Genomic DNA, 21519 nt, shown 5'->3' with positions numbered 1-21519 from the left:
TGATTTGATAATGTGGTGCTACAGTAACCATTTACTAATGATGGATTAATTAGACTTAATAGATTCATCTTGCGAATTAGTCCAGAGGTTCTACAATTAGTTCATATTTAATCCTTCTAATTAGCATCCGAACATCCGATGTGACACTGCTAAAGTCCCCTAACATTACAAGCCGCAAAAGCAAAGAATGAAACAAAACCCAAAAGGCACGAGATCACACGCCTGGTAGAACATATATAAATATGTGCTCGGGCTGCCTGTGCGCGAATCGTGTGCTGTACCGTGCATACCTTGCTGTGACCGGTCAGTTTTTTCCTTAACATGTTGTGAAGCGTGACCAGTTAATTTTGTCATGGTGACTCCGTGCCAATGCCACTCACTAACGCAAAGAATGTGAGCGTTCTCCCACCTAATAAACTGCCTGTATTGAGATTGCCAAATCTTACTTAGTGTTTACTCAACTGTTCCAGGGTACATGGCTGTGCGAACACCGTGATCATGCCAGCCCTCGCAAAATTGTGATTACTCTCAACGGAGTCTAGCTTGAAAGATCTTATATGCTGGCAGGAAATTGAGCAAATGCAATTTGGACCTGAATGATGTAAAATTAGAGCTCTGTTTCAAGTGTACCATGTACTGGGTTGAACGGTTGACTGTAACATATATATATGGAAGCTAGAAATTCCAATAAGTTTGCTGTTACTGTTTCCTGTGTGATTCTTGGCTTAGGAGATCATTACCAGGCTGTTGATCTTTCAAGTTTTTTTTTAAATTCTGTGTGATCATGCACTATATTTTGCAGATTTAGTAATTGTCATTTCCTTGAAATTTGTGAATCTACAATCAGAAAGAAAAAAGTATCACATTCTTTCTTTCTTTCGTAAGAGAGCAGTTACAGAAGAAAAGTTTTTGCCAAAAAAAAATGTGGGAAGTGGTAAATCCCAGACGTTACATGTTTGGAAAATATTTTACCTGTGTTTTTTTAATGCCTGCTTTGTTTCTTCAACAAGAAGCAGGTCAAGAAAGCTGCTGTTACAACAATAGGCGATCAGTTACAACAACAAACGCAGCGGCTAGTTTTGTTTCAGGCGTTAAAAATTGTCCCTCCCGATGAAAACAGCCAGCCAGATATATGCAGCCTGTTAAAAGGTGGCCATCATTCAGTAGCCACCTAATTTTAGAAGATTTTCCCTTGTCTGGAAACCTCCTCCTTTCTCTCCTCTCCACAATCTGATATAGGGTGCCTGGAATGAACCTGCTCAGCATCAACTGCATAGTCTAGGAGTAATATGCAGCTTCATCTCTGACATGGCGGCGTTTGATCAGTTTCCTCAAACATCCTAATGAGTATTCAGCAGTGAATTGCCACACTACTTTAGCCTGCACAATTCTTGCAAGATCAATCTAACATTACAAGCCGCAAAAGCAAAGAATGAAACAAAACCAAAAGGCACGAGATCGCACGCATGGTAGAACATATTTATATGTGTGCTCCGGGCTGCCTGTGCGCGAACCGTGTGATGTACCGTGCATACCTTACTGTGACCGGTCTTAACATGTTGTGAATCGTGACCAGTTAGTTTTGTCATAGTGACTTCGTGCCAATGCCACTCACCAACGCAAAGAATGTGAGCATTCTCCCACCTAATTTTAGAAGGTTTGCCCTGGAAACCTCCTCCTTTCTCTCCTCTCCACAAGCTGATATAGGGTCCCTGGAGACCTTAGCCTCGGTGGGGCCGGAGAACAGCTTCTCTCAATTTTCTCCTTGGGAGTTTCATGTGAGGTATGTTTCTGTCATCAAACCTTTACATTTCAATTTACGTCGGATTTGTCTGAAATTTCATGTGCGGTGCAAGGTTGTCTCCCTCCTGAACTAATAATCGTGTTCGTTGAATGTTAGTATATTTTTTCGCTGATCTTTATCTTAATTCTTTGCTGCTGCTGCTCGCTTCCTTAGTTTATGCATGGCTGTTCTTTTTTTCTCCGGTTATTGTCTGAATTCATGAAGTGCCTGATGGCTCTTTTCTTTAGGAAAAAAAGTAGCAGATTATTGTTTAATCTTTACATCGCATTCTTGTAGAGCATAGTTACGTGTGTTTTGCTGGAGCTCACAACATTGTGCCGTAATGCAGGGTGCTCCTCCTGAACAAATGGGAGCAAGCTATCCTCACATGTTTTTGATCTTCTTACTGTTTCATGGAGCCAATGCTGCTTCAAATGCTCCAGCAGGGCCAAAATGGCAGACTCTGAGCGGTATCATATTTCCTATTTCTTTCTTTTTTTGTTATTTTTATTATTTCACCTATCAAGATTTTCAAGCACTCTAGCATTTGGTTTCTCTGCAATTTCAAGACTCAAGCGCTCTGATGTTCAATTGCAGCGCCATGTCATCAAGCTCCTAATGTTTGTGATACCATCCTACAGGTCGTCCCCCTCAAGTCATAGCTCGAGGAGGATTCTCTGGCTTGTTCCCTGACTCAAGCCAGTACGCCTACCAGTTTGCCTTGTCGACCAGCTTGCCTGACGTTGTTCTCTTCTGCGATCTGCAATTCTCAAGCGACAGCACGGGCTTCTGCAAAACAGGGTTGACCCTTGACAACTCGACGACAGTCTCAGAGGTCTTCCCCAAGATGGAAAAGACATACAAGGTGCACGGAGAAGATGTCCATGGCTGGTTCTCTCTAGATTTCACCGCGGACCAGCTGATTCAGAACGTCACGTGTAAGCAGAAAAGAACCATCACTACTTTCTAACTAACATTCCATGCTACATTCCTGATCCATATGGATGAAGTTTTGCCAAAAAATAGGATGGAAATAAGATGGAACTAACGATTCTGAAGTATCATTTTGCTGTTGGAATGTTGCTGACTTGACATGCTGTCCTTTGACCATTCCTCAGTAATCCAGAACATCTTTTCTCGCCCAAGCACATTTGATGGCTCCATGGGAATGTACACGCTTGATGATATTGTTGAACTCCGCCCCCCTCAAATATGGCTTAATGTACAGGTAAATGTGATTTCAGTCATTTCACGAGCCTTTTCTCTTCTTATTTTACCATGTAACGTATTTAACATAACTTCATGTTCCATTTTGCAGTACAATTCATTCTTTCTGGAGCACAAACTAAGTACTGAAGATTATATATTAGGACTACCAAAAAAATTTAGCCTCACTTACATCTCCTCGACAGAGATTGATTTCTTGAAAAGCCTGGGTGGGAAACTCAAGAAAAGCAAGACGAAACTCGTCTTCCGGTTCCTCAATGAAGATGTCATTGAGCCTTCAACCAAGAAGACATATGGGGAGCTCCTGAAAGACCTGAAATCCATCAAGGATTTTGCAGTCGGGATTCTTGTCCCCAAGACCTACATCTGGCCACTGAACAAAGATCAGTACCTGTCACCATCCACAAGTTTGGTCAAAGATGCGCATGCCCTGGGGCTCGAAGTCTATGCGTCTGGATTTGCCAATGATATCGCTACAAGTTACAACTACAGCTATGATCCCAGTGCAGAGTACTTGCAGTTCATAGACAATTCAGACTTCTCTGTCGACGGTGTGCTCACGGACTTCCCGCCCACTGCATCAGGAGCTATTGGTAAGAACTATCCCATGTTGGAATTGGAAGGAGAAAACCTGAATAATTCATGTTTCTTTGGAAATGATAGAGATCTGCACATTATGCTCTAATATCATAGCAATTCACCTTCTTTTGCTCGTTAATATAATCTCTTAAATGTTTTGCTTTTTACAGCTTGCTTGGCTCATTCTAAGGGCAATCCTCTAGCACCTCCTGGAAGTAAGCTATGGATGTTTACTATCACGACGTCATTTGTAATTTTATTATCATCATCCTTAGTACTTACCCCCCCTATACAAATGTAGAGGACACCAGGCCGCTGATCATCACCCACAATGGGGCTAGCGGTGTCTTTGCTGGGAGCACAGATCTTGCCTACCAGGAGGCGATCAAAGATGCCGCCGACATCATAGATTGCTCGGTTCAGATGTCAAAAGACGGAGTGGCCTTCTGCATGCACTCTGCCGATCTCTCCCCCCACACGACCGCGGCCACCGCTTTCGTGTCCAAAAGCTCCACTGTCCATGAGATTCAGAACAAGTCTGGCATCTTCTCGTTCGAACTGTCATGGAGTGAGATCCAAACATTGAAGCGTACGTGAGGCACATTTGTTTGCTTGTTCATGGTTTTCTTCAATACCAGAATGTCAGGCACTGACGACTTTGTTCCCTTTTTCTTCTGAGCAGCCGATATTTTCTCTCCGTTTGCTCAGGCAGGCCTGAAGAGAAATCCTGCATCGAAGAATGCCGGCAGGTTCCTGACCTTGCCCCAATTCCTAGACATGGCCAAGGCCAGCAACGTCTCCGGCATACTGATCGAAATGGAGGTAACCAACATTCAGTTCGTTCGACGTTCTTTCATTCTTCTGTTTTCAGAAAAAACCGATCAAGCATTCTTGTGCGGGATGCACGCGTGCAGCATGCCTCATATCTCGCCAAGAGAGGTCTCGGTGTGGTGGAGTCGGTGTCCAGCGCGCTAACCAAGGCCGGCTACGACAAGGAGACCAAGCAACAGGTGTTCATCCAGTCCGATGACTCGTCGGTGCTCTCGGCGTTCAAGAAGTTCCCGGCGTTCAAGCGGGTGCTCAACCTCGAGATGGAGTTTAGCGGCGCCTCCCAGCCGTCGCTGGACGACATCAAGAAATTCGCCGACGGGGTGAGGATCCACCGGAGCTCGGTGGCGCAGATCACCGGGTACTTTATGACGCGGTTCACCGACACGGTCGGCAGCCTGCAGGCCGCCAACCTCACCGTGTTCATCGGCGTGCTCAAGAACGAGTTCATGAACCTTGGCTTCGACTACTTCGCTGACCCGACCGTCGAGATCGTCACCTACTCCTCGGCGGTGATGGCAGACGGGCTCATCACCGACTACCCTGCCACTGCAGCTTCATACTTCAGTGAGTACCTGACACCCTCAAAGACAGCTGTAACCACTGAAAACATCCACGAATAATTTTCAGATACAACTATACCAAAGAGTTTTGCCAGATCTAGAACACTAAATCTGTTTCAATACCTGTTTGCAAACATACAAATTTCAGAGAAAATGGCTTTTGAATCATATATACTATCTATGAACTGCAGGGAGTCCATGCAGTGACATGAGCCTGAACCTGAGTTACTCGATCCTGCCAGCGCAACCCGGTGCTCTGGTCCACCTGGCAGCCCCCGGGGCGCTAGCACCGGCGGCAGGGCCGGCGCCGTTGCTGGAACCCAAGGACGTCGTGGACCCGCCGCTGCCTTCTGTCAAAGCTGTGATCGCCGCCGACGCGCTGGCGCCGACGGGGACCGCTGACAACACCTCCTCGGCGGCCAGCTACAACGCCGGGAAGAACAGCCTCTTGGGAGCTGGCATCATTGCCCTCTTGTCCCTGAGCTTCCTGCACTGATCCTTCCATGGTGACTGGCATTGTACTAGCGCATTTCCTTTTGTTCTCTCCGTGTGTGCCCCATCCTCAAATGTACTGTAAGTCTGTAACATAATGTTCTTGAAATAGATATACAAATTGTCATCAACCTGCACAGAAATACAGATCAGAGAAATTTAACCCTGCCCGTTCATGCTTGGGTGCCGCAACCTGCACATAAAATTTGTGTGTTTTTTTTATAAAAAATTTTAGTACTTGGTTCATCGCTTGACATTTGAAAGTGGACAATCAAGGCGAGAAAAAAAGATCCACCAGTAATTTTTTTAAAGGCAGGAGCACGGCTCATTCTGTAAGAAGGTAGAAGTTGAAGGTTACATAAAGTTCCATATTACAGATAAAGAGATTAACTCGAGTCTTAAACATCTAAAACGGAAATTAAGATACACCACGTAATTCAGGGTGCCCACATGCTCTACGTCTCAGTGCAATGTCCTCTTGGATTTTTTCCGGAACTTGGTTTGGCCGAAGCTCCTAGTTCTGGAAAATTCTTCTGTTCCTCTCATTCCATATGTTCCATGCTGTGATGGTCGTAATCGCCACCTTGGATCGCCTTTGTTTTATGCCAACGGCTTCAGTTGGCCAGTCCACCATGCTTGCACTTCCTGGTCATCATCAGTTGGAGTAGCAACCCGATCCACCAGTAATTCACAGGTGCACCACAACAGGAGGCATGGCACGATTTTGTTAAACTGAATTTCTGTTTTGATAGGTAAAAATACAGCAAATTTAGATTTCCCTAATTGTAAATTCCATTTTGTATTTGTCTCCAATGAGTAAATCAAATACGGACACGGAATATTCCGTTTCGTGCTGGGGTGGGGTGCTGGCCCATCATCCTCGGCATCCACTGCAGCACCCTGCTTGGCGCCACACAACGTACACTGGCGCCGATACGCACACCACCTCCTCCTCCTTCCTCCCATGGCGTCGGTCGCCACGCACTCCGGCTCCCCTCCGCCGCCGCCTCCTCGCCTATACCGCCGCCACCGCGCGGCCTCCCCTGCCGGAGCCCGGCGGTCCGCCGCCGCTGCACGCGGTCGCATTAGGAGGTTAGTTTTTTTTTTTTTTTTTTTTTTTTTTTTTTTTTTTGGAGCTTCTTTTAGCCGGATCAGAGTCTGAACTCTAGCTGTTCTGTAGATTCATGAAATTTCTTGCAAATTTGAACAAATTATGATATTTGAGTAACCGCCTCGATGGATTTAGGGCTGGCTTTAGGTGAAACTGTTAGCTGCAATGCGATTGTTACATTAAATATTCTGTGTTTCTTGCAAGCATATACAGTTCGCGCAACTTATCCTGCTTGGTCTCTGGGACTGCAAAGGCATCAGTGTCCGGGGCAGAAACTTCTTCAGGTGGGGAAGATGTAAATGAGATTATTGGTGCAGTGGAAGCAGTAGAATCTACCACCCCGGGTGCTTCATTCCTTGCAAAAGTGGCAATTGCTATCGGTATTGCGGCCACGGTCACTGTAATTTCACTAGTCAGGAAGCAGCCTTCATCAGGTCCATCTTTTAGTCTGCCACAAATAGTTGATGCCTCCACACAGTCTGATGCAGCAGCAGCAACCCTTGGATATTCATTTTCTGCATTTGGAAAGAAAGTCATAATTCCAGAGTACACACCAGGGTATGTGAATTTGGCTATCTGCATGTTATCATTCTGCTTTTCATGCTTCTATTTTTTTTCCTGACAACTTTTAGATACACGTCACTGATGGGACTGCCAAATTAAGTCAATAAATGTTCCTCCTTGGAGAGCTTTTAACCACAGGTCATCAAATTATATCAGCCAATAATATGTCAATTGCATTTGCTACCAAATGCTAAACAACGTGCACAGCCTCTAGGGGAATGTTTCTCTGAAAAAAATAAATTCTCAAGTCTATCCATGGTATCATGCTAACTGAGGATTGTTGAAAGTTCACGGACCACATAGGCTGATTTCAAAAAATAAATGCAAATATGTGATCTATTTGGTACCTGTAATGGAAGCCTACCTGTAACTTTTTTGCTCCATTTTTCTAATATACTGTCTTGCTGAAATTCTTCAGGTGGGTCTACTTTTGTTTGCTCATGGCTGCTGGATTTGGACTACTTATCAGTGAAGAAGCTTTAAATGTTTGGGTCTGTCCTTTGCACTGGTACCTTCAATATGACCATTCTCAACTCAACTAAGTTTCTAGCTTTATTTTCCACAAGTAGTCAGACTTCAAACACAATTTTATATATAAGCATTCATCAACCATTTATTTGTGTTGAGAAGCATTTTTCCCTTCATGATGTAGGCTGGAATTTCTTTATCACGTACACTTTCATTGGATGGAACCTGGCAATCTCTCGTTAACTCGTTCTCGGCGAATGCACCTTATATAGTTTCTACAGTGCTATGGATTTACTGGTTCGTGCTCGTGCATCCTCTGTCCATGATCTGTAGACAGTTGTTCCTCTTGTTAGTGAGTAGTGAATGCTACCCGTTAATTTTTTTAACTTTTTCATTCACGTAGGGGTGTTTGTCTCAGCGATATGATCCCGTTCTTTCTGGGGAAGCTTTTTAGACAAACTAAAGCATCTGAAGGCATAAGCAGCAAGGTGCGAAGCAGGGATTTGTCTCACTTTATAATACACTTGTTAGTTCCTCAGTTTTATATTATAAATATCATTTTTTTTGGCAAAACTATGACATGAAGTATTGCTACCTTACTGATATCTAATCACAGTTGTCCTTTTAGATTGGAATTGGCAAGGACAAAGCACTAAGCATATCACGAGCAGTCCAAAAGTACGGGAACCTAATTGGCTTTGGTATACATCTGAACCTTCACATCAGTTTTGCAAAGCATTTGTAGTCCTGAGTGAAAGAAAATGGGAAACTCTGTAGAGCATTGGCATTGCATATGCACTCAATACACTGAAGTTCTAAAGACAAACTAGATGGTTAAATTTGCTTGTCACTTAAACTGATGATGACTATGATGTTTGCTGCAGTTGAGAGATTTTCAATTGGCGTACGGAATATCACAGCATTTCTAGCTGGCGCATTGGTCAGTCAACTTTTTTTTAAAAAAAACTCTACGACTTAACAGATATTAGAGCACATATTGCACACAAATGATTTGCCAATGACATTCTTTGGCCATTATAAACAGGGTATACCAGCAGACTGTTACTTCGCCGGAGTTTGTTTCGGGTGCCTGCTTACTCTTCCTATTCAGGTAAACCGACCTTCAGATCATGGCAACCTTGTTTTTGTTCTTCCTTTGCAGCTTATAAGTCGGGCTTAGCTAGTACTCCCTCACTCCCAAATTGTAGGTCATTTTACCAAATCTAGATTACTCTAGACATAGTTTATATCTAGGTGCACAGCAAAAACTATGGACCTAGGAATGCCAAAACGACGTACGATTCCGAACGGAGGGAGTACTAACATTAACAAGAACCTGTTGACTTTTGTTCTGTGACAAAACAACTGGCGCTTTCATGCAGTTAGCACTTGGGTTTGTCCTCCGTGAAAGGCCTGTCATCGCTCTGGCAAGCGTCGCAGCTGCCGTGGTACCTACCTCTCTGTCTTCCCCGCCCTTTCTAGAACTTCTCTCTCTCCCCTGTTTCCTGATCAGGCCATGCTTGCTCTGCAATGCAACCAGGGCATCTGCACGGCGTTCCCTTACGCAGCCGCGGCGTGCACGGCTCTCTTCTTCTACCTCCGCCGGCCCGACTCCAGCAGCTGAGACTGAGAGCGCGCTGATCCTTTTCGTGGCGGATCGGCAACTCCCGGCTCCGTGCCATTTTTTCACTACTCCTGTGCCATCTAGCTGACGGGACATTCCCGTTTTTTTGGTACTTAGACACCAATAGGTTGCACTGCATCTTCTTTGTAAATTTTGTAATCGATCAACTGGGTTGATCCATCAATGTAAACATTTCCCTTTTAGTTCTTTCTTAAGTACTCCATTCGTCCTAAATTATAAGTCGTTTTGGATTTTTCAGATTCATAAATATTATTATGCATCCAGACACATGGTATATCTAAGTGCATAACAAAATCTATAAACGTAAAAAAAGTCAAAACGACTTATAATTTGAAACGGAAGGAGTATTCGGAGGCACCGCAGTGCAAGTCATGCGTCCGTTCGTTCTCCCATCCATCCGACGGCCGCCAATCCGTGTCACAGTTGTTCCGCCGCGACACAAGGGGCCCCCAGAAGCCCACATCGCCCCACCTCCTCGCTACTGTTGCCTCTTCGCCGCCGTGAGTGCCCCCAAACAGGCAACCACCAGTGCCGCCCGGTCCCGTCCTCTCGCCCCCGCCCCCGCCCTCATCGCGCCCCGCTCCATGGCTGCCAATTTTTTCTCTTCTTATTTAAATGGTCACAATTGAATTCTTGCTTCATTACATGTTCATTGTTATCACTTATCAGGGCCACAATGCTCCTTGGAAGCACACTATGGAAGGTTAGTTAAGTCTTCACTGTGTTATTTTGCCCTCCTTATGATGAAACTGTAATAGTTAGGTTCTAATTGCAGGACCTGATGACATGCCAGCACATATTAAATCGTCAATGTTTGGTTGTGCCCTGACGTATGTGTACCCTCACTCATTGTTTCATCCCTCACGTTGTGTTGTTCTTCTACTGTGTAAGAATTAACAGGTTGCATGTTGCTCTATGCAGGATTCCTATAACTGATGGACGTCTCAATATGGGCACTTGGCAGGTAAAGGAAACACATATCCTTTCACAGCTGATCATATGATATGCAAGCTTAGTTCCCCATTCTAATTTGCATTGGCTAAAAGGCTCATAGGAGCCATCTAAATAGTATAATAAACTGCCTGTATTGAGATTGCCAAATCTTACTTAGTGTTTACTCAACTGTTCCAGGGTATATGGCTGTGCGAACACCGTGATCATGCCAGCCCTCGCAAAATTGTGATTACTCTCAACGGAGTCTAGCTTGAAAGATCTTATATGCTGGCAGGAAATTGAGCAAATGCAATTTGGACTTGAATGATGTAAAATTAGGGCTCTGTTTCAAGTGTACCATGTACTAGGTTGAACGGTTGCCTGTAACATATATATGGAAGCTAGAAATCCCAAAAAGTTTGCTGTTACTGTTTCCTGTGTGATTCTTGGCTTAGGAGATCATTACCAGGCTGTTGATCTTTCAAGAATGAAACAAAACCAAAAGGCACGAGATCGCACGCATGGTAGAACATATTTATATATGTGCTCCGGGCTGCCTGTGCGCGAATCGTGTACTGTACCGTGCATACCTTGCTGTGACCGGTCAGTTTTTTCCTTAACATGTTGTGAATCGTGACCGGTTAGTTTTGTTGTGGTGCCTCCGTGCCAATACCACTCACCAACGCAAAGAATGTGAGCATTCTCCCTCGTCACGTCCTGTAAACACGTCCGATGGTCGGGTCCATCGAGACTGTCGAGACTCGAGAGACGAGTTCCGTCTCCTCTGATTGAGCTGAAGGCCCGTACGTGGAATTGAGAAAACTGAAGCGACGACCTTTTCATTTTTCTACACAAGATCCAGTCCGTATCTCTAGAGTCATCAGATGGAAAGTCAATGTTTGATTAGACACTTGCAACTTACATGCTGTTCAAAAGAAGTCAAAAGAACCCAACTCTCATTGCTGAAAAAAACACTCCAATTTTGTTTCTTTACGAATTCTGATGTTACTATAGAACTCCTGAACATGCTAGCCACATGTAAAAAAATTAAAATCCTAGTCTATAATCGAGAATCACAATTTATGTAGTTGAGGTTTGCCGGAGTACAAGATGGAGAGGGATTTTTTCCCACAGCTTGTCACATGGAGAGGGCGGAAGTAGGAGGCTTGTCAAGTTGTTATATCCCAAAATGTCTCCTGATCAGCACATTTGTTCTAGTAAAATTTGTGCTATAGGGATTTTTGAATTTGAATTACAATCTATAAAGTGAACAACATGCAATCTTCAGATGTTTATATTGCGCAAAATTAATTTTATATTCGGGTGTACAAGATTTAACCCTAAGAAACTTTATCTGAACTGACTACAATATATGAGCTGGAATTTAAAACCAGACAATCGAGTTTAGATAAAAATATTTTATATGACATCAGATAGAAAAGAAAAAACATGTACTTGAACTGTGTCACCTCAATATATTTTATCTACATCAAGTCCCTATAAAAACAACCAATAGAAACAAATTGGACGCAGGAGGAAGACATAATCCGAATCACTCCTTTAGCAGAATCAAATCAGACTGTTGGAGCAAGACATGGAGGAGCGGATCCAGGTGAGGTGCTAGGTGCTCGAGCTTCCCTACTACTCAAGAACTGCATTGGAGGTAAAAGCAGAGGAGGATAAAAGATAACAAAGAAGAAGAAAATGAGGGAGATGTGTGGTGTAAGAGGAGGAGGAAGAAGAGAGCCAGCTGCGGGCAACAATCTCTGCATTTTGTGTGCTCTTTTGATTTTCTCTTTATGTTGTGGACACCTTCTTCGGGAAAAAGTTCCAGCGCAGGAAGAAGGCGTCACAACAGGAAGTAGTTGAGATTTAGTTTAGAGATAGAATTGGAAATTAGTTTGGTTTTGTTTTAGAGATAGAGTTGGAGTCGGTTTGGATCTGTTTTGGCCAGCTCATTATATAAGAGCTAAGGCCTTCGTAGGGAGAAGGCAAGCAGAGATTAATCTTAAACTCAGAGCCTCCTAGGGAGGGCGAGTAGATTGATCTGGCTGCTAACAAAGTTTATACTCAATAAACTAGCCACATCATCTTTGGTATTCAGACCTCTTTCCTCTTCCTGGAGCCTGATCACCACGCCAGGCCTGCCGTCGCCCCATCTACTGCCTTCCAGCGCTGTCTCTGCAACCATGGGCGACTCCTTCGTCACCCAAGCCGCCTTCGACGATGCTGTCGCCAAGATGATCTCCAAGATGAACGACATCAGCCTTAAGCTTGACAGAGAGCTAGATTCTGTCCGCAAGGAACAGAGCCGCCTTGCTTCCTCAATCAGCAATGTGCAGACCCAAGTCTTGGAGAAGAACGGGCGTTTTGACGCCACGGGATCCTCATCTGTAAGCAATGCCAAGTATGGACCACCGCCGTCTCCGGTTCACAAGCTTCGCTTTCCCAAGTATGATGGCGCCGAGGATCCCCTAGGATGGCTGCACAAGTGTGAGCAGTTCTTCCGCTCTCAGGCTACGCCGGAGGATCAGAAGGTTTGGACAGCAACCTTCTATTTGGAGGGCGCCGCCGACCAATGGTACTATCGTCTGGAGAAGAATCGCGGCGTCCCACTTGGCCTGATTTCGTCGACGGTGTCAACAAGCGGTTTGGACCGCCCGTGTGCAGCAACCCCCTTGGTGAACTGACCCAACTGCGACGCACGGGGTCTGTTGAGGAGTACCAGGAGCAATTCCTCATGCTCCTGGCACGGTGCGAGGGAGTCACGGAACAACAGCAGATCGATATCTTCACAGCCGGCCTTCTCCAACCCATGCACATGGACGTTGAGATGCACAAACCCGCGTCGTTCGAGGACGCCATGGCGCTGGCCCGCGCATACGAGCGCCGCACACAGGTGGTGGACGACAGCTCGCGCTCTCTGCCGCGTTCAACACGCTCGTCCTCCCGCACAGGCTCGTTCTCCGCTGCTCCAGCCCGGTCGCCCTCAACCCCTCCTGCCTCCAGTGCGTCATTTGCCACGCCGGGCGCACCTGTCAAGCCCGCGGCCCCACCTAGCGCCAGATTTACACGCCTCACGCCGGAAGAGATGGCTCAGAGGCGCGTGGATGGGTTGTGCTTCAATTGCCCTGAGAAATTCTCCCGCGAGCACGCCCACTAGTGCTCCATGAAAGGCATCTACTAGATGGAGTTGAATGACGACCAAGACACTGCTGACGGCATGGCTAGCGACGAACCAACAATTTCAGTCAACGCCATCACCGGAATCCAATCCAGCGCCACCCTGCAGCTGTCCACCATCATCAGGGACGCCACCCTCACAGCGCTGGTGGATTCAGGTTCCACGCACTCCTTCATTGCTGAAGCTACAGCAGCCCAACTTGGGCTGCTTCCAGAAGCGCGGCCTGGCCTCACCGTGGGCGTCGCCAATGGTGACCATGTACCATCTGCGGGGGTCTGCCACAATGTGCCTGTCCGCATCGGTCAGGAGGATTTCTGCATCTCCATGTTTGTGATTCCGCTGGAGGGATTTGAATTGGTCCTAGGCTGCGACTGGTTGCGGACACTTGGCCCGATTCTTTGGGACTTCAGCCATCTATCAATGTCCTTCTGGCGCCACGATCACAGGGTCCAATGGGTGGGCGTCAACGCCACCCCCCCTCCCCGTCTTGCAGCCGCTGAAGCCTCAGACCTCCTGGCACTGCTCATTCAGGAGTTCGCGGACCTCTTCTTCGCACCATCAGGTCTGCCCCCGCCACGGGCATTTGATCACAGGATCCACCTGCTACCAGCAACACCACCTGTGGCAGTCCGCCCCTACCGCTACCCCCAACTGCTAAAAGATGAAATTGAAAGTCAGTGCCAATCCATGTTAGAGCAGGGGATCATCTGGGCCAGTACATCAGCATTCTCGTCACCAGTGCTGCTCGTGCGCAAGCGGGATGGTGACTGGTGTTTCTGTGTTGACTACCGGGCACTCAATCACAAGACGATCCGCGATAAATTCCCCATACCCGTCGTGGAGGAACTGCTGGATGAACTCAAAGGGGCTGTCTTCTTCACCAAATTGGATCTCCGCAGTGGCTACCATCAGGTCCGTATGCACCCTGATGACATTGAGAAGACAGAGTTCCGCACCCACCATGGGCATTTCGAGTTCTTGGTCATGCCTTTCGGCCTCACCAATGCGCCATCCACATTCCAGGCGCTAATGAATGCGGTGCTCCGCCCCTTCCTCCGTCGCTGTGTTCTAGTGTTCTTCGATGATATCCTCATCTTTAGCAAGACATGGTCAGAACACCTGCAACACGTCCGTGCTGTCTTTGCTGTCCTACGCAGCCACAGTCTCGTCCTCAAGAAGTCCAAGTGCCTGTTCGGAGCACGCAACATCCACTACTTGGGCCATGTCATTGCCAACAACGCTGTCGCCATGGATGCCGAGAAGATTGCTACAGTTCAAGCATGGCCCGTTCCTCGGTCAGTTAAGGCTCTCCGGGGATTTCTGGGTCTCACCGGCTATTACCGTCGGTTTATTGCCAACTACGGCATCATCGCAGCTCCACTGACGGTGCTGCTGAAGCGGGAGGCATTCCAGTGGAGCCCGGCAGCAACGACGGTGTTCGAAGCCCTGAAGACCACCCTAACTACCGGCCCTATTCTGCAGCTCCCAGATTTTGACAGACCATTCGTGGTAGACTGCGATGCATCTGGTTCTGGTTTTGGCGCCGTCTTGCACCAGGATACAGGACCAATCGCTTTCTTCAGCAAAACAGTGGCGCCACAACACTCCAAATTGGCTGCTTATGAGAGGGAACTCATTGGTCTGGTGCAGGCAGTGCGCCATTGGCGGCCTTACCTTTGGGTTCGGGACTTCATCGTTCGCACAGACCATTGCAGCCTCAAATATTTGCTGGACCAGCGCCTTTCAACAATCCCGCAGCACACCTGGGTCAGCAAGTTGTTCGGGTACACCTTTCGGGTTGCATACAAGCCCGGCAAATTGAATGCTGCAGCAGATGCACTGTCCTGCCGCGACGAGCACGATCTGGATGGACACGTCCTTGCCATCTCCCGGCCGACGTTTGCGTTGTTTGAGGAATTCAAGAGGGAGGCAGCTACCCTACCAGAAATTAGAGCCAAACAGCAAGAAATCGAGGACGGCACAGCAAGAGCAGCATGGTCCATAGTCGATGGCTTTGTGCTCCATCGGAGCCGAATTTTTGTCCCTGAGTCCTCGTCTTTTTGGCCACAGATTCTAGCCTCAGCTCACGACACCGGCCATGAAGGCTGCCAGAAGACTTTGCATCGTCTCCGCTCTTCTTTCTTCAGCCCGCACGCCTCTAAACTGGTGAAAGACTATGTCAAAGGGTGCGCCGTTTGCCAACGGAATAAGACCGAGCATCTGCATCCAGCAGGACTGCTACAGCCGCTGGACGTCCCCAAGGCAGTCTGGAGTGACATTGCCATGGACTTCGTGGAGGGTTTTCCCAAGGTGGGCGGCCGATCAGTGGTACTGACAGTGGTGGACCGGCTGTCCAAGATGGCGCATTTCATCGCATTGAGTCATCCATACACGGCACTAACTGTGGCACAAGCATTCTTTGATGGAATTGTTCGCCTTCACGGATTTCCCTGCTCCATAGTCAGCGATCGCGATCGAGTGTTCACAAGCACGCTATGGAAGGAGCTCTTCACGCTGGCCGGTGTCAAGCTGCGCCTCAGTTCAGCCTTTTGACCGCAGACAGACGGCCAGTCCGAGGTTACTAACCGGGTGCTGGGGTGTACCTCCGTTGCTTGGCAGGCGACCGCCACAGGAGCTGGCTGCGGTGGTTTCCTTGGGCGGAGTATTGCTACAACACATCATACCAGACAGCCTTGCAGTGCACACCGTTTCGGGTCGTATTTGGTCGCGATCCGCCGTCTCTGCTGTCCTATCAGCCAAGTGTGGCACGAGTAGTGTCTCTGGATAAGCAACTTCGACAGAGGGATGAATTTCTGGCTGATATCAGGGACAGACTACTTCAGGCGCAAGATTACATGAAAGCTGCCCACGACAAGGCCCATCGTGCCCTTGAGTTTGCCGTGGGGGATTGGGTATGGCTGCAGCTTCACCAGCGCTCCGCCGTGGCCATCACTGATAAATCCAGCGCCAAATTGGCTCCACGCTTCTATGGCCCATTTCAGGTACTGGAGCGTATTGGATCTGTAGCATATCGGCTTCGTCTGCGCCCCAAGGCCAGGATCCATGACGTGTTCCATGTGGTCTTCCTGAAGAAGCACCAAGGCCCAGTACCTTCAGCCATTGTCGCTCTGCCTCCGGTGGTTCATGGCCGTGCCATCCCAACTCCAGAGAAGGTGGTTCGTGCTCGACCCACGGTGGACTCTTGGGACCTGCTGGTTCAGTGGGCAGGACGCGGCACTGCTGAGGCCACATGGGAGCCTATACCGGACTTCAAAGATAGATATCCAGCATTCAAGCTCGAGGACGAGCTTTTCTGTCAGGAGGGCGGAAGTGTTGTGGACACCTTCTTCGGGAAAAAGTTCCAGCGCAGGAAGAAGGCGTCACAACAGGAAGTAGTTGAGATTTAGTTTAGAGATAGAATTGGAAATTAGTTTGGTTTTGTTTTAGAGATAGAGTTGGAGTCGGTTTGGATCTGTTTTGGCCAGCTCATTATATAAGAGCTAAGGCCTTCGTAGGGAAAAGGCAAGCAGAGATTAATCTTAAACTCAGAGCCTCCTAGGGAGGGCGAGTAGATTGATCTGGCTGCTAACAAAGTTTATACTCAATAAACTAGCCACATCACTTTAATTGCAAGCTTGGGTCAGTTTCCTCTAACATCTAAGGTAGTTTTGAAGAAGATGATGCTCCCTCTTCATTACTAGCTCAGTTGATCACATAATAACCTTACAAACAATTGGAGTTTACAAGTGAAAGCAGCGAAAATTAAAAGAGATGTAGCAAAAAGACACGAGGTTGCTAAGACTGTATTTATAGGCATCTTATTACCACATACACATAGAGTTAGTCGGTTTGATCACACAAATTTCATGCGAGCAGCGACACAAGAACATGATGGTTCTATCATGCTATTTCTGCAATGTCCTCGGTAGGGTGTGGAATTCAAATCCATTCGGACCTTGCTTGACACAATCGTTAGTATGATAGCCATCTCTTATAGGGTGGACTGGTTTCTTAACGAGAAAGAAAATTTAGCCTTACTCCTCAACAATTGGTTGACTAATCCCTTATCACACTGCAACCAAACTTGTATGATAACCGCAACACCTATGTTGGCATGCATGCTTAGAGAAGTGGTGTTCTAAGAAATTAAAACTCTAACCTTGAAACTAATAATTGAGGAAGGGTTATTCCAGGCCTTGAGCCAACAAGTGTCAGTTAGAATCAAGCTTTTTCAATGAAGTTCATTCTCTCCCTGATCCCGCCTAGTAGGGTCTCCTAACTCGAGATCTCTTCGCTAGATTCTTTTAATTTCGGGCTCTTCTTCCATCCTCAATTGCTCTACTCCATGGCAAATCGGAGGTGAGCAGGCCAAAGGCACCCCGCGTGGTTGGCTTAATTTGCACAATCACTCAAATTTCTTTGAAACAACACTGTCCTATCTTAACAGAAACACTAATTGATACCTAAGTGTTTCAAAGGTAATCATCGTCAATACTTGATTTTTAGGTGCCATGATTTGTGTAAACCATTTCCTTCCCCAACTCTGACAACATCTCAGGCGTGCACGGGTTTGAGGGTTAGGGTTTTGGTTCATTGGAGTCCAGCGATCTTAGAGTGGCAGCAGTAGGCGGCAGGAGCTGCTGTGGAGACGGGAGGAGGTCATGCCATAGAATTACTTACCTGAAGGGCTAAATAAATGAATAGGAAGATAATGTATCATCAGCATTTCCAGTGACAAATTAAAAGTGATCAGCATCGTGGGGTGGGGTGGTACCTTGCTGTTTATTTTAATTCCTTGTCTAATCAGAATATGAAATGTAGGGTGTCTTACCGGCATTTAGATCAGTGAACAGCATATCTGGCAGTGGCAAGTACTGAATGCATATACAGCTTGCGCATGGGAAAGATCTGGACTCAAGTATTTATGCAATCATTAAAAATTCAAACAACTCATTTCATAAATAAAAGAAGTAAATTACAATATATCAGAAGTATTAACAATATCACTGTAATGTTGGTTCGACAGATGTTTGTATTTAACATCAGCTACCAAAATAGTGAAACATTCAAAATAGCTAATTCTGAAAATAAAAATTCTTTACACAAATTTAAAGATATACATAAAGCATCCAAATCAACAGAATTAAATCTTCAAAACACAAGTTGGCAAATCAAAATGGAAAATGAGATCATGGAGAAAGAAAGCGGCTAGATGAGAGCTTGCGAAACCAGAAACTATGTACAGACCAGCACAACTAAAGCCACGCTAGCCGAGTTCCGAGTGTTCTGAGTGTACAGTATGTAAAGGCTTGTCATTGTTTCTGCCCGTCGGGCATTCCTCTTTATTAATACTAGTCCATCAACTCGTGCTCCCGCACGGGTTAATGCTTTTAAAAGTTATTGTATTTGAAAATTATTTAGAAATTAAATTTATAATTAATAGTTAAAACTGTTTACCTATTACTCTCTCATTTTTTAATCCTTTGACGTAATACTTATATAGATGTCTACTTATATTTTTCTAGTTGTGATTGATTTTTAATTAATAATTACTCTACACCTTTCATCCACATCCACACTTTTTTCATTTTGTATCGCACCTCCGTACATTATGTTTAGCATAAAAATCAATATTTTTCATCACTTCCTCACATACATGTATAAATGGTCTATATGGTGTCACTCATCATGTGTGTATACCTTAACTTAGTATTTCTAAATTAACAATGACGTAATAGGTAATTTAGAATCATCTATTAGTTTACTTTTAGACATTTATGTATGATACACATGAAGATAATTAGATCATGATTTAGGTGCTTACTTTAGATTATTTTTAATAACAACATACGTGGGTAACTTAGATATAAATTTAGAATGATATTTTATGTTATGCTTTGTAATGATATGCATAAGTAAATTGGATTGGAAGAGGTCGGCAATTTATATAAAGGTTTAGTGTTTATTTTAGAATATTTTCATAATGAAAGTGTTGGGTAACTTTTTTTAAAATATAACAGACCAATGACTATGATTATTAGAGTTTTCTAATTTTTGTGAGAATTTTTTAGGATTTATCCTTTTTCTAGCATGTCGCGTAGAACTTAGTCTCCAATGGAAAAAAAAAGTGAGGCCGCATTGCTACAAAACTATTACCCTGAGGTACCTCTCGTTTGTTAAATATTCGAACACAATACTTATATAGATATATACTTATTATCTTTATCCAATTGTGATAGATTTTAGTTAGTAATTACTCTATAATATTTTCATCCACATTTATAATCTTTAAGTTTTCACGTTGCATCGCAGTTATGTGCTTCAATTTTTTTAATAATAGATCCTAAGTTTGAGCTATAATTTTAACACAGAAATCAATATTCTCATCACTTGCTCTATATCTTTATAAATTGTGACACACATTACCTTAATAATTATATCATATACTAATATATGCTTTACAACAATATATTGGTCTATATTTTTAATTTTAAGGTATTTTTATTTAAGTATTAGTGGTGGACAATTTAGTTACTAATTTAGAAGGTAATTTTAAATTATTTTTATAATGACATAAGGGAGTAATTTTTATGGCGGACCTTGCTAAAGTACACCTCTTTCCCCCTGGATGGTAAGACGTGAATTAAATCTGGACCCTTGATTATTAAGAAAAAAATCCAATTAGAAATAGAAAAAAACTACTAACCCACTTCTTTCTAACTACCAGTGACATGTATGCATGCATCCATCGAGTCTTTATCTCTTTAAAGTTCCGTCATCATGCGTGCATAGCATCATAAATATTTTAATTTTTTTCACAATTTTTTTCTCTACTACTGTGCAACGGCATGTAGGTTACATGTCTGCCATGTCTCATAGTATGATTTTTATTCATCACATCTGCACATGTATGCTATTTCTAATGTTGCTAACAATTTAATCTCATGTCCAAGCAATTTCTTGTTACAATGTTACGTGCGATACAATTATCACTTCACCTAAAAATTTGACCTGCCACGTCTCATTTGAAATATGTTGCATATAACACAATTATTACATACCTAAAGAAATAATCTATTAGATATCAAGAAATATATTTACATATGTACATTGCAACTCACATGCAACCATTAGTATATTTTTTTTAAAAATAGATCAAGTACATATGTGCATCTGTCACATAATGCAATTAGATTTGCATACATATTTTTTGAAGTTTTTTACACATCACGTTAGGGTAGTTAGATTAGGGGTTACTCACATGCAACCATTAGTATATTTTTTAGAAAAAATAGATCACGTATGTATGTGCATCTGCCACATAACAAATTAGATTTACGTACTGTTTTGAATTTTTTACACACATCACGTTAGGGTATGTTAGATTAGAGGTTATTTAGTTTATTTTATATAATGGCATGGGTGGGTAATTTAGAGGCAGGTTTAGGGGGTTACTTTAGACTATTTTCATGATGGTATAGGTGGGTAATTTTTTTAGAAAACATAATAGATCCAATGGCTATGATGATTCGAGTCTACAAATTGATGGCTAGATGTTTTGCTTTTTTGTGAGAATTTCTAGGATTTCTCTCTTTTTCTAGACTGTCCACCTAGGATCCTAGGTGGTTCACCTGGAGACTTCAAAAGGAACCTCCAATTAGTAATAGTAAGATAGCAGCAGCTCTCCTGCTGACTCGTTCAAAAAAAAAAGCCACGCTCAAGCTTGCATCAGTTTCCACCAACATCACAATGGTTCATGCTCAGAAGGAAAATTTTCCCAGTGCTGTTTGCCTCATCGTAAATAGTGCTTGCCAAACTAAATGCTGAATTTCCCTTTGCTATTTGGCTCTTGAACTAGTGCCACGCTATAAGTGCTGATCATCCTTCCCAGAAACTAAGAATCCATGGAAGCAAAACACCGACAGTATGTATTTATGCAGCGATCTGACTGATCCTCTGTACCGCACCTTGCAGAGCTTGTGAACAATCAGAGACTGCGAGATTCAGCGGGCGGCCAAGACGTTGAGGACGTGCAGCCGAGGACGCGGTCACGCTCACGCAGGTGGGCTGACGAAGTGCATACAACTATCATCAAAGTTGATGGAGACATGTCGCATGCTACATTGCTAGGAGTACCATCCT

At 44.6% G+C, this 21519-nt stretch overlaps 2 protein-coding genes across 2 annotated transcripts; both read left to right on the top strand.

The window, feature by feature from the left end:
- The first annotated feature begins 2630 nt into the window (after window positions 1–2630).
- On the top strand, window positions 2631–5476 carry LOC101753138 (glycerophosphodiester phosphodiesterase GDPDL7). The gene is made up of 8 exons (XM_022827864.1): window positions 2631–2721; window positions 2902–3011; window positions 3102–3603; window positions 3760–3804; window positions 3891–4178; window positions 4272–4411; window positions 4504–4984; window positions 5172–5476. The coding sequence occupies exons 1-8, from the start codon at window positions 2631–2633 to the stop codon at window positions 5474–5476; spliced, it is 1962 nt and encodes a 653-aa protein (XP_022683599.1).
- Window positions 5477–6708: 1232 nt separating this feature from the next.
- On the top strand, window positions 6709–9239 carry LOC111257761. Its single transcript, XM_022827859.1, has 9 exons — window positions 6709–6738; window positions 6837–7141; window positions 7566–7655; window positions 8019–8103; window positions 8244–8316; window positions 8500–8555; window positions 8661–8726; window positions 8998–9063; window positions 9129–9239. The coding sequence occupies exons 1-9, from the start codon at window positions 6709–6711 to the stop codon at window positions 9237–9239; spliced, it is 882 nt and encodes a 293-aa protein (XP_022683594.1).
- The last annotated feature ends 12280 nt before the right edge of the window (window positions 9240–21519 follow it).

The sequence above is a fragment of the Setaria italica genome, chromosome I (genome assembly GCF_000263155.2).
Source record: "Setaria italica strain Yugu1 chromosome I, Setaria_italica_v2.0, whole genome shotgun sequence".
NCBI classification, from domain to species: domain Eukaryota; kingdom Viridiplantae; phylum Streptophyta; class Magnoliopsida; order Poales; family Poaceae; genus Setaria; species Setaria italica.
The sequence above is the reverse complement of the archived record's forward strand: the minus strand, read 5'-3'. Positions and strand labels throughout refer to the sequence as shown.

What these genes read in the sequence shown, in the direction of transcription:
- LOC101753138 (XM_022827864.1), top strand. Translation starts at nt 2,631, where the DNA reads ATGGAAAAGACATACAAGGTGCACGGAGAAGATGTCCATGGCTGGTTC. An exon ending in AAATATGGCTTAATGTACAG is followed by an intron (nt 3,012 to 3,101) that starts GTAAATGTGATT and finishes TCCATTTTGCAG; the next exon opens with TACAATTCATTCTTTCTGGA. An exon ending in TGAGATCCAAACATTGAAGC is followed by an intron (nt 4,179 to 4,271) that starts GTACGTGAGGCA and finishes TCTTCTGAGCAG; the next exon opens with CCGATATTTTCTCTCCGTTT.
- LOC111257761 (XM_022827859.1), top strand. Translation starts at nt 6,709, where the DNA reads ATGGATTTAGGGCTGGCTTTAGGTGAAACT. An exon ending in GGCTGGCTTTAGGTGAAACT is followed by an intron (nt 6,739 to 6,836) that starts GTTAGCTGCAAT and finishes GGGACTGCAAAG; the next exon opens with GCATCAGTGTCCGGGGCAGA. An exon ending in TGCTTACTCTTCCTATTCAG is followed by an intron (nt 8,727 to 8,997) that starts GTAAACCGACCT and finishes GCTTTCATGCAG; the next exon opens with TTAGCACTTGGGTTTGTCCT.